The 11,425-nt window shown below is 35.1% G+C and overlaps 1 protein-coding gene across 6 annotated transcripts in view; it reads left to right on the plus strand.

Annotated features, from left to right (window-relative positions):
• IFT81 (intraflagellar transport 81) overlaps window positions 1-10,623 on the plus strand; it is a 68,498-nt gene extending 57,875 nt beyond the window's left edge. For 4 of the 6 annotated variants that reach the window (XM_015587993.2, XM_006910019.3, XM_015587996.2 and 1 more), the window contains 4 exons: window positions 292-363; window positions 448-533; window positions 3,770-3,815; window positions 9,887-10,623. In XM_015587993.2, the coding sequence (XP_015443479.1) occupies window positions 292-363; window positions 448-533; window positions 3,770-3,815; window positions 9,887-10,069 (387 nt within the window). In that variant the 3' untranslated portion in view covers window positions 10,070-10,623. Of the gene's footprint in view, window positions 1-291; window positions 364-447; window positions 534-3,769; window positions 3,816-6,162; window positions 6,264-9,886 lie in introns of all 6 variants that reach the window. The other 2 variants (XM_015587998.2, XM_015587999.2) reach the window with 2 other exon arrangements.
• The last annotated feature ends 802 nt before the right edge of the window (window positions 10,624-11,425 follow it).

Raw genomic sequence — 11,425 nt, forward strand, 5'->3', positions numbered from 1 at the left:
CCCAGCACCTAACAGAGCTGGGCACACAGTAGGTACTTAATGAGTGAATAGCTGAGCCTGTGGTCTTAGAGTGGTATGAGTAGTCTCTGGATTGCAGCCTAGTCTGTTACAGTAAACGAAGTTACAGTCGCAGAGGAAAAAGTGACTCTGACGCTATTTCTTTCGTTGTGCATTTAGTCATCCTTTCAATAATGTTTCTTCTTTCAATAATGTTTCCCATTTAAAATTACATATTGTACTGAAGAAAAGAAGAAAAAAAGAAAAATAAATAAATAAATTTATATATCGTAGGAAGTCAGAGGACTCCGTGAAGAATGTCTTCAAGAAGAAAGCAGATACCATTATACAAATTGTATGATTAAGGTAAGACAAAGAAAGTAGACTCGAAACTTTTCTGAGATTTTTACATATCAAGGACTTAACCTAAAACTTAGTCTTTCCACTTAGAACCTGGAAGTCCAGCTTCGCCGTGCTACTGATGAGATGAAAGCATATGTCTCTTCTGACCAACAAGAAAAAAGAAAGGCAATTAGGCAAGTAGTTTTGTTGTTTTTATCTTGAGTTCCTTAATGTTTTCACCTATAACAGGTTTATAAATAAGATGAAATTATAAAATTTGGAGTACTTAAATAAGCAGATACTAAGATATTATTTAAATCTTGTTAAACATCCTCTGGGTACTCTAGCGCTAGCCAGCTGTTAATACATATAATTTTCTTTCTTGCATGCTTGCTTTTTTTAATGTGGCAAAAGATATATAACATAAAAATCGCATTTTAAGCATTTTTAATTGTACAGTTCAGTTGCATTGATTATATTCACAATGTCGTACAGCCGTCGCTACCATATATTACCAACGGTTTTCATCACCCCAAACAGAAACTCCCCATTTCCCTGTCCCCAGGAATACGTATAATTTCATACTTGCTTTTTTAGAAGCACTAAGGTTTGTCTATTTTTAAAGTCCCACGTGGCTTGGACTCTAGTCATCTGCCTGCTCCTTATGCAGCGCGAGTGACTGCATTTCAGCTAGACGCTGTGTGATTGCAGTGTGCCAGCCTTCAAAGTGAGGAAGGCCGTGGAGACACCACTCGTCCTTAGATGGCGATTTTGTTTTGTGATTCCAGCTCGCAGCATACTGCAATAAATCAAATGCCTCCTTAATAAATACATCTATGATTGAATTGCTAGCTGTGATAAAAGGCAGCAGTTGAACGAGATAAGCGTTCTTTGTCCCTTACCACACTTCAAATCTTTTGCTTTTATTATCCAGTAAGAACTCAGAATGTATGATTCACATTTATTCCAAACTGCAGTTGAGATTTTTAATGTCGTATACATTGATATTGCAAAAAGGAATGTAAGAAATGAAGTGTCTTGCAGAGTCTAATTTTTATATAGATAATGCACTGGAATGCAAGCCAGACCGGAGATATCCTATAAATAGAATATTTTTTTCTAATACTCCAACATATCAAACATATTAAATTTATGTATTCAGATTTTTTCATTGAATGTAAACTTAGCTCAAATAAATCTCTATGGTCAGTGCTAATGTTTCACAAAAGTGAGAAGTTAATTTGTTTTTGAAAAATAAAAGCTTTTAGAAATAAAGTGTCATTTCTTCCAAAGTTATTGACATAAAATAGTAAAGAAAGAAATATTGCTTCTGAACTACTGGTTTTCTGATGGGTTTTCTAACCAGACATTCCTCTTCATCATTTTAAAAACTACTGGAAACCTTTACCATTCCTTAGTTTTCTTAGAGAAATATTGAGCCTTGGCTAGAGTAGTACATGGTAGAATAGTATGAATAGAATGAAGTTAATTATGTTCTAAACTCACTGATACATGTTTAAAATATTGCTAGTATTATAGATACAGTATTTTTATGGTTATTTCATTTTCTATTTTTGTGGTGCTTTTTGGTAAGGCTACAGGTCTAAAAACTTAGCTTGGTTTTGAAAGATCATCTGCAAATTTTAATTTTATTTAAAGAGGCAGCCTGTTTTATTTCAAAGTACTAGGGAGGGACTGTAAATTTTGTTTCGAACCTGGTTTTTCCAGTTCCTAGTTTTGTGACCTCATTATAAAATAAGGTGAATAATATATGCCACAGAGGATCAAGGTAAATATAATGTACGCAGCCATGTTTTGGAAATTATATCGCATGACTTCCTGGAGAACAAGGATGCCGTCTGTCCTATTTTCTTCTTGAAACCCCAGAGTGTGCTTGGTACATAACAAGTGCTCCGTAATTATTTCTTGAATAAATTAAAATTACGTATTAGTGTTATGGAAAAAGAGTACGAGCCTGTTGATTTCTTGCTAAAATATAAGTGAAAATTCTTAAACAACTTAGATATTTCTCAGGCCTAGGGTAATAAATGAAGTATTTAAAGCTATCTGAACTATGACCCTATATTCTTCTTGAGACAGTATGTTGTTTACATTCTCCAAGCTGTTTTTCATTGGGGAGCTGGAAAGACAAACAGTTGGACGTAGCAGCTCATAAATTTTAAAAGCAAAATGCAGGCCCATCAGGCTTGTGTTTGTCCCCGTCCACCCTCACTCCCGCACACAACCCCTCCCTTCGCGTCAGCCCTGTGAGGACTCGGGGCACTTCTGGTGGACGTTCTCTCCATGCTGATCACGGTTACCTCCCTTTTTGCCTAAATGTGAATGTTCCTTCACTTGGCTACGAGGGGTTCTGTCTGTGTGTGTGATTTGTTAGATTCCCAATTTTGTGCTGTTTAATTTCTGGAGCGCTGCAGCGTAGCTTTCCGTCGGCTTTATCCATCCGCACGTGAGGTCCGAAGTCTCTCACCCTCTTGGTCATCGGTTCCTTCGTCCTCATCCTTCAGTCTTGTCCGTAGCTCTTTACATTTCACTTTTTGTCTCCTGTAGTGTTGAAATATAACTGTGCTTTTGTTTAAAAATACAGTAGCAATGTTATTTGTATTTTTATTTTTACATTAAAAATCTGCAGGTTTTTTTAGATTACAAAAGAAATACTTATAAAAAACAAAAAGTAACCGTTATGAAGTATAGTGCACAAAAATTGAATGTTGTCCACATCACCATGCCTCAGAAATGTCTCCCATTAATATTTTGGTGTACGTTATTCCATATTCCTTTCTCATGCACTTGCCAGCGTGTCTGGGGGTGGGTAGCAAACACTTGGGGAATTTGTATGTGTTTATACAAAAATAAAATTAAACTATATATTATTCCTTTGATTAGATGTACCATAATTTATTTAAACATTCTCCCATCTATCAGCTTTAGTTTGTTTGCAGATTTGCACTGTTATAAGCAATGGTGAAGTAAATGGTTTTTGCTTTTATCTTGACTAAGTCGTGAGAGTTTTTCTGTAGGATGACTTCCGAGAAGTGGAATGTGGGGGTAGACGCTATCTAGTGTTTAAAAAATGCCTCCTTTCTCCCATCTGCAAACCTCTTCAAAAGCAAAGTGTAATTTAAGCAAATGGGTTGCCATTGTTTAAGGGTAGATTAACCAGAAATAGTACTTAACATTTTAAATCTCTTAATTTCTTATGCAATGTTTTGCCTTTTTTCCCTTAAATTACTATTTACTGGAAGGACTGACTAAAAATGGGGAAAGTATTTGATAATGGGTTTCATTCTGACTCCAGTACTCTATACTATACTGTTTAATATGTTTAGATAGATCTATTGATTTATAATTTAGTTGTATGATCAAATCAGTTGAAGGAAATTGAAACTAAATCATTATGTTGACTCTCTAGGGAACAGTATACCAAAAATATTGCTGAACAGGAAAACCTTGGAAAGGTAAGAATGTATTATTTATTTTTTTTAAATGTGGCTAATTCAGGCTTTCAGCACATGGTTATGACATTGTCATTCTTTTTAAAAAGTTATAGTATAGTTTCCAAGAGGAAACTGGATCCTTCTTAATCGCCTTCAAAGGTGAGGATTCTTCTTTAGGAATTTAGTTTTATAGAAGTGAAGCCACATGGATTTTTGGAGAAAAAAATAGTTTTAAATCACAAAGAGTTCATCAGAAGCTTCTGCCTAACAAACAAAAATGCCATGTGTAATAAACTACCAAGTTTTCAGATTATTCTCAGGTCTCTGTTTATGAGATAAGTATAAACTTATTCATCCATTTTATTGAATAAACACAAGCTCTTACTGTGAGCCAGGCACTGGTCTAAGTCCTTTACAAACATTGATTCATTTAATACAAATAATCGAAAAACTTTGAGATATTCAGTTCCCTCCCTGCCCGTCTTATGTGAGGGCTCCTGGAAATAGGAGTGTGTGATTCAGTCTTGTTTTCTCAGTTCTCTGAGCCACTACGAGTAGAAGAGGTGGGAGATAGTGAGGGCCTTAACCATCAGGACTTAAATGACCAACTAATTGATTCTTCTATTTGACTTTATAAAGCAACACATTTTGACAGTCATTTTAAAGACACCGGCTCTATTCTCTTTTTTAAAAAAGACCTGAATTTACCAACAACTCAGGACTTGGCTGGCTTTAGTCCTAAGTTCGTGCTTCTGAACAAATGCCTTAACCACTCTGGAGTTCATTTTATCGTATTTAAACTAAAATAGGTAGATTAAGATTTTTTAATTAAATTACCTGCCTGTGTTCCAAGATCATCCTCAGTTATTTTAAGTCCGTGTTGCATAGTGCGGGCTAACTGTGCTTCTCTGTGCACCGTTTTATCTGTTTCTTATTTAGTTTCACTGTTGAAAATTGAGGTTTCTTATTTGTTTTTCTAATAGTAATGTCAAGTGTGTAGCATCATAGTTAGGGATTGTTTAGCTGCAATTTTTCTTTTAAAATACTGACTATTTCATTGTTTAAATATTCTTAAGTCTGCAACCTGGAAATGATTACATATAGATATTGAAGCTTGTCCACTCTGAAAGTACAAGTGAAAAATATGGCTTTGTTTCAGTCTTAATGAATGCATTGTACAATTTAGCTATTGGTCTGGCTCGATAAATTGGTGATGGCAAAATTCTTCTTATTTACATTTTCTGGTTTGAATCATTATTAAAAACATACATGTGTCTATGCTTTTACATAAAAGCCAAGTTAATTCCCATAATTCTGTAAGTAATATTCTAAAGGAGAACTTCAGAAAATCAATGGAGTAATTGCTAAATAAACTTTTAAAAAATCTTTTAAAAGTCTTAAAAAGGAAGACTTTTTAAAAGCTTTTTTAAAAGTTTTTTAAATGGAAAATTTCAAGCTTGCAGTAGAGGAAATAATGTAAGGAACTTACATTATAATGTAACCATCACCCAGCTTTAATGATTAAGTTCACGGCCAGTCGTGTCTCTGTTGTCCCACCCATTTCCCACCCAAGTCACTTTGGGGCAAACCTCAGAGATCTGGTCATATTTTAGTATGTGTCATAAAGACTCTTTTTGAATATAACTACAATACCATTATCATGCCAAAAATAATTTAACAATAATTGCATGATACCCATACCCAGTTAATGTTCTAGCTGTATTTGTTCAAATCAGGATTCAGTAAGAATCCATACATTGCAATTAGCGGATATATGTAAGTCTCTTTTTCTCAAGGTTACTCCTCCGTCTTTTTTTCTTTACAATTTATTCGTTGGGGGGAGGGGGAACTTGATCACTTGTCCCGTTGGGTTTCCAACATCCCAAATTTGGTTGATGGCGCCCCTGTGGTGTCAATCAGCATGTTCTTCCATCCCCAGTATGTCCTGTGAATTGGTAGTTAGACCTAGAGGCTTGCTTAAGTATGATTCGATGTCTGGGAAGCATACTTCATCAGTGGTAGTGTGTACTTCTGTCCCAAGGCTTTCTTTTTGTAATGTTGACAGCCATTGATGATCACTTCCTAGGTCCATTTAATTCACCAGAGCTTGCAAAATGGTGACATTCTAATTAAGTTGTTCCTTTTTCATTTATTGGATGGAATAACTCTGCAAAGAGCAACTTCTTATCAACTGTTTAGTTTTACTCTAAGGTACGGTTCATATAAGAAAGGTAGAATAACTGCTTGATTTGCTTATTTACTGGTTTTCAAAGTGTTGAATTGGTTATCATCCTTCAAAAGTATCTTTATGACTTGTAGATTTAACATATTTGATGTTTCAATCTCTTGCAATTATTATTCCTGTCAGTGCTCCAAGTGCCCCATGTTTGACCAGCAGAAGCCTCGAAGTCGGCTCCCGAGTCTTTCTGAAATAATCCCACTAGACTTTCACGGCCCCTTCGTTTTCTGGTATGACAGTACGTTGCAGGTTCATCCTGTACATTTTCTGTCCCAAATCTGGAATCAGCCATTTCTCTAAAAAGTGTTCATATGTTCTTTCTGTATGACTTGTGAATAAAATGTCCATCGTATTAATGCAAGTAAGTAAAAAATAAAAGGAAACCTTAAAGCTGATTCCTCCATTTTATCAGAGAAATTTTGATATGGGATGACATGCCATACTCAGAAGGAAAAAATAGAAATAATCTAAATTTTCAAGACAAACATAGAATAATCCCAGCCTTTCAAAGTGAATATGGCCTTACAAAGAGACAATTTTACTTCTTAACTTCTTCCTTTCTGATTTAGATGTCTTTTATTTTTTAATTCATGCCTGATTTCTTTGGTAGAACTTCCCATATGATGTTTAATAAAAATAGAGAATGTGGGCATTCTTATTGTGTTCCTTATATAGTCAAAAAGCTGTCACCATTGAATACGATGTTAGTTGTGGGCTTGCCATGTGTGGTCTTTGTGGTGTTGAGGTATGTTCCCTCTATATCTAGTTTGTTGAGAGTTTTTATCATGAATGGATGTTGAATTTTGTCAGGGGCTTTTGCTGCATCTATTGAGAGAATCGGGTGATTTTTGTCCTTTGTTTTGTCGATGTGGCGTGTCACATGGATCAATTTGTAGATGTTACACCATCGTTGCATCTGCGGAGTGGATCCCATTGGATTATGGTGTAGGATCCTTTTGATGTGTTGTTGAATTCTGTTGACTAGTGTTTTGTTGAGAACTTTTGCATCTGTGTTTATCAGGACGTGGGCCTATGATTTTCTTTTCTGGTGGTGTCCTTGTCTGGTTTTGATATCGGAGTGATGCTGGCCTTGTAGAATGAGTTTGAAAGTGTTCTCTTCTATTTTTAGGAAGAATTTGAATGTTTGGTGGAATACCAATGAGACCATTTGGTCTTGGACTTTTCTTTGTTGGGAGGTTTTTTATTACTGTTTCAATCTTATTCTAGTGATTGGTCTGTTGAGATTTTCTGTTTCTTCGTGATTCAGTCTTGGTAGGTTGTATGTTTCTAGGAGCATCTCTGTTTCCTTTAAGTTGTACATCTTTGGTTGAATGATTGTTCATAGTGGTCTCTTGTGATCGTTTGTATTTGTGTGTGTCTCCTCTTTCATTTCCGATTTTGTTTGGTTGAGTCCTCTCTCTTTTTTCTTGCTGAATATAGATAAAGGTTTGTCTTTTTGAATATCTTTTCAAAAAAAAAGCTCTTGGTTTAATTGATTTTTTTCTATTGTCTTTTTAGTCTCTGTTTTATTTTCTCTCCGCTCTTTATTTCCTCTTCTACTATGTTTGGGTTTCATTTTTTCTCATTTATCTGGTTTCTTGAGGTGTAGAGTTGGTTTGTTTGTTTGAGTTCTTTCTTTTTTTCTTGATGTCAGCATTGCTGTGGGCTTCCCTCTTAGAACTACTTTTGCTGCATCCCATAAGTTGTGTTATGTTGTATTTCTATTTTTGTTTGTGTCTAGATATTTTTTTATTTCTCTCTTAATTGCTTTTACCCGTTGGTTATTCAGTATCATGCTGTTTAATTGCTACATACTTGTGGATTTTCCAGTTTTCTTCTTGTGGTTTATTTCCAGTTTCATACAATCGTGGTCATAAAAGATGCTGGATCTGCTTTAAATCTTCTTGGATTTACTGGGACTTGTTTTGTGGCCCAGCATGCTGTCTGTTGTGGAGGGTGTTTCCTGTGTGCTGGGGGGCCGTGTGTGTTCTGCTGTGTTTGGACAGAAGGGTCATTAAATAAATGTCTATTAAGTTCATCTGAAAAAATAAAAAAGTGATGACCACGTAAACCTTCAAATAATCCTGTGCTGGGCGTCCACAGACCTCCCCAGGCAACTGAGTTTCTGATGCTAGGCCAGCCTCTCATGCCATAGTTCACACTGCCATTCACAAGAATTTGCTTGCCAGGTACTATGGACTATTGTACTGAAAGTTGCAACTTCACCCCCACCATACCACCTCCCTCTTAAAGAACAATGGAATCCGTGACAGGTGTTTTTTTGTACATTGCAACTATCAACAGTTAATCTGCATTAAATGACAGTAACATTAAGAATAAATTATATACTAAAGTCAGTTGCATTCATAAAGTTAAAGGTTTCAAACACACGTGGTCATGAAGCAATTTAAATTTAATATTTCCGACACAGACGGTGCCCACATCCTGTCTTTGGTTCTTTAAATAACTTTTATATGTTGTTAGGATTTTTGACAAGGAAATTATTCCAATAATATAAGAAAAGGTACAGTTTAAGTAGCACCTTAATCTTAAAACCATGCTTAGAAGTTTTAAAATTCTCGCTCTGTCTCACTCCTTTGGTTTTAGTTTATGAGGATAAAAATATTTCTTGTACTTTATTTGTAACATAGACTTAAATAGATGTATTTGCATGCCGCGTATTGTGTCAAAAATTTTCTGAATTCTTTTTCATTTCCCATTGCTGTTTGCTCTCACGTTTCCTTTCATCAGCTATGGCTGGGGAGGGCAGTGATTAGTAAGTGACTTGAACCTGGTCCTCAGCTCAGTTTAGCCTCTCACTGGGACAAGTACCGGCTCACCTGTGTTCTTAGATCAACTTCATACTGAAAAAGGGAGCGATGGGGAGATCTGTGTAATGCGTTTCTGTGCCTCGGCTTGTTTTTCTGTCCCGGATGGTTTCTCGCACTCAGTGCCACAGGCTGTGTATTTCTGTCACACTCGCGCCTTCTCTGTTTCCCTCTTCTTTCCTTCCTTCTTTCCTCTCATTGTCTCTGACTTTGTGCTACCCCCCCTTTCAGTTGCCCCTCCTCATAGTGTAAACCCAAAGTATATTGTTACAATTGATTGAAAAATTATCTTATTCCTGTTCATAACTTTGAAGTCAATGAGTAGAACAGTTTGGGCAGGTGGAACCATATAGATTATTAGTAAGGAAAATAATCCTAATAAGGATTAGGGCCTGTTTAACAGTGTGTTTAAAAAAAAAAAAACAACACTTCGCCTTCTCCCTGGGAAATATATGCATGTAATTTTATTCATTTGGACATACACAGTACATACATTGAGTCAGGAAAGAATACAATATTTAATAATGCGTATAACAACTAATAGTTTTTCTTGTATTTTTACATCAATTAGGTCATGTGAAAAAATAATCTTATAAGGCAGATACTTGTATAAGTATCTCCAGTTATTAGCCTTAATTGACAATTTAGGAAACTGAAGTCCAAAGATACAGTGTCTTCCTCAGAGCTTGTGGCAAAGCGAAGGTGAAACTCACGTCTTCCGACTCCCGCAATCCGCATTCTTTTTTTCCCCCACCGTGATGCTGTTCCATTTTCCTGATTCCCTTTGCTTTTCCCTGCTCCCTTACTTTTATATTTTTCTTTTTTTTTTTTTTAACTTCAGGTTGTCCTACCTCTATCATACATTTATTTGGTTGTATCATCGTAGTTTTCATGCATCATAGAAAACCTGGTTTACTTAACTGTCATTCAGCGATCGTACAAGGCATACCATAGTCTTCTGAGTACGGCAATAGAAGTAAATCCCTGTAACTGAATTTAATTATTCTTGATTTTTTTTATAATAGAAACTTCGGGAAAAACAAAAGGCTATTCGAGAAAGTCATGGTCCCAATATGAAACAAGCGAAAATGTGGCGTGATTTTGAACAATTGATGGAATGTAAGAAACAGTGCTTCCTGAAACAACAAAGCCAAACGTCCATTGGCCAGGTAATTCAGGAGGGAGGAGAGGACCGGCTGATCCTCTGAACTCGTGTGTCACCATCTGGGGTTCTAGCTGCTGCAGCTAGTATGAGCACAATCCCACGATGTACTTCTTTTCTTGAAAGTGGTTTGTACAGCATTTTGCTTTCAGATTAGCCATTCCCTATTAAGTTTTCTTGGAAAATAATGTTAAGGTAGATTTTGGTTTTAAAATTTTTAACATAAAAAAAGACTTATTTTTGCTTAGTTTAGACATCAGTGGTATCTGAGGCTTTATGAGACAGGAGACTAAGTTTACTTTCTGTAAATGTAAATATATGCCCATTAAGAACATGTAGTTTTTAAAAAATGTAATAACCCAATGGCTTAATGTTTTTCTTAATCTTTTTTTAAATTTAGAAGAATCTTTTAGGAACTAATTTCTCTTGTTTTGAAGAAACATTTATCTGAAGTTCAGCAATTCCTACAGTTTCACTTCAGTTCCTTTTTTTCTGTAAAATTTAAAAATATATATATTTTGAATAACATATTTGTTCTATTTGTATTATTTAAAAGCAAATAAAACTTGGTGCCTATATCATGGCTATTTATTTTAAAATTATACAGTTGTGTCAAAATTTATTTTTTAAGTAAGAATTCATATTATAGTATTATATTAAATTTAAGGATTATCACTTATTTTTACCAAAAATCTAATATAGTATTTAGGTTTTGAGAACTGTCATTTTAAATATAAAAACTGTTATAGAATATAGATGTTCTCATGTGCTAAAAAGTTAGCACAGGATTTGAAGTGAAATTCGAGAGCTCAAAGTGCTTCTAAATCTCTTCCAAATTCCCTTTGCTCCCCCCGCCCCCAACGTGGACATGGTACTTGAATTTTTTTTCCTTAGAGAAAAATATTAAATTTATGTACCACAATTTACTTCATTTCAGTTTTTGGATATTTTTCAAAATGTTTTTCCTTTAGATTTACAAACTCATATTTCAGATTGTTAGCATGTCCATCTTGGGTTAGTTCTTTTTAGCTATTTTGGAAAAAACTTAATGAAGAAAATTATTTCTCCCCTGTGCAAAATATACAGACTTGATTATGGCTTTGGATCTCTTTGTTCCCAAGTATGTACTACTCTTAATTTTTGTTTGAAAGCTGCTTTTTTGATAATCAGAGAAACTTACTAGCATGGAGAGTCTTGATTTTTTTAGGAGCTATTACAAGAAGAGATGGAGTTCATCAGAGCAAGGAAGAACTTATCAGAAAAGTGTGGAAGGAAACTTCTTTTAACAATTTTTAAGAAAAAAAAGCCTTTTGATGTTATTAAGTGGTGTGAATCTGGGCTTCATCTTACTTTAGCCACTTATCTGGGCAAATATCGAGTACCAGCATTTCCCTCTGTGCCT

Source organism: Pteropus alecto, unplaced genomic scaffold, assembly GCF_000325575.1.
Source record: "Pteropus alecto unplaced genomic scaffold, ASM32557v1 scaffold213, whole genome shotgun sequence".
NCBI classification, from domain to species: domain Eukaryota; kingdom Metazoa; phylum Chordata; class Mammalia; order Chiroptera; family Pteropodidae; genus Pteropus; species Pteropus alecto.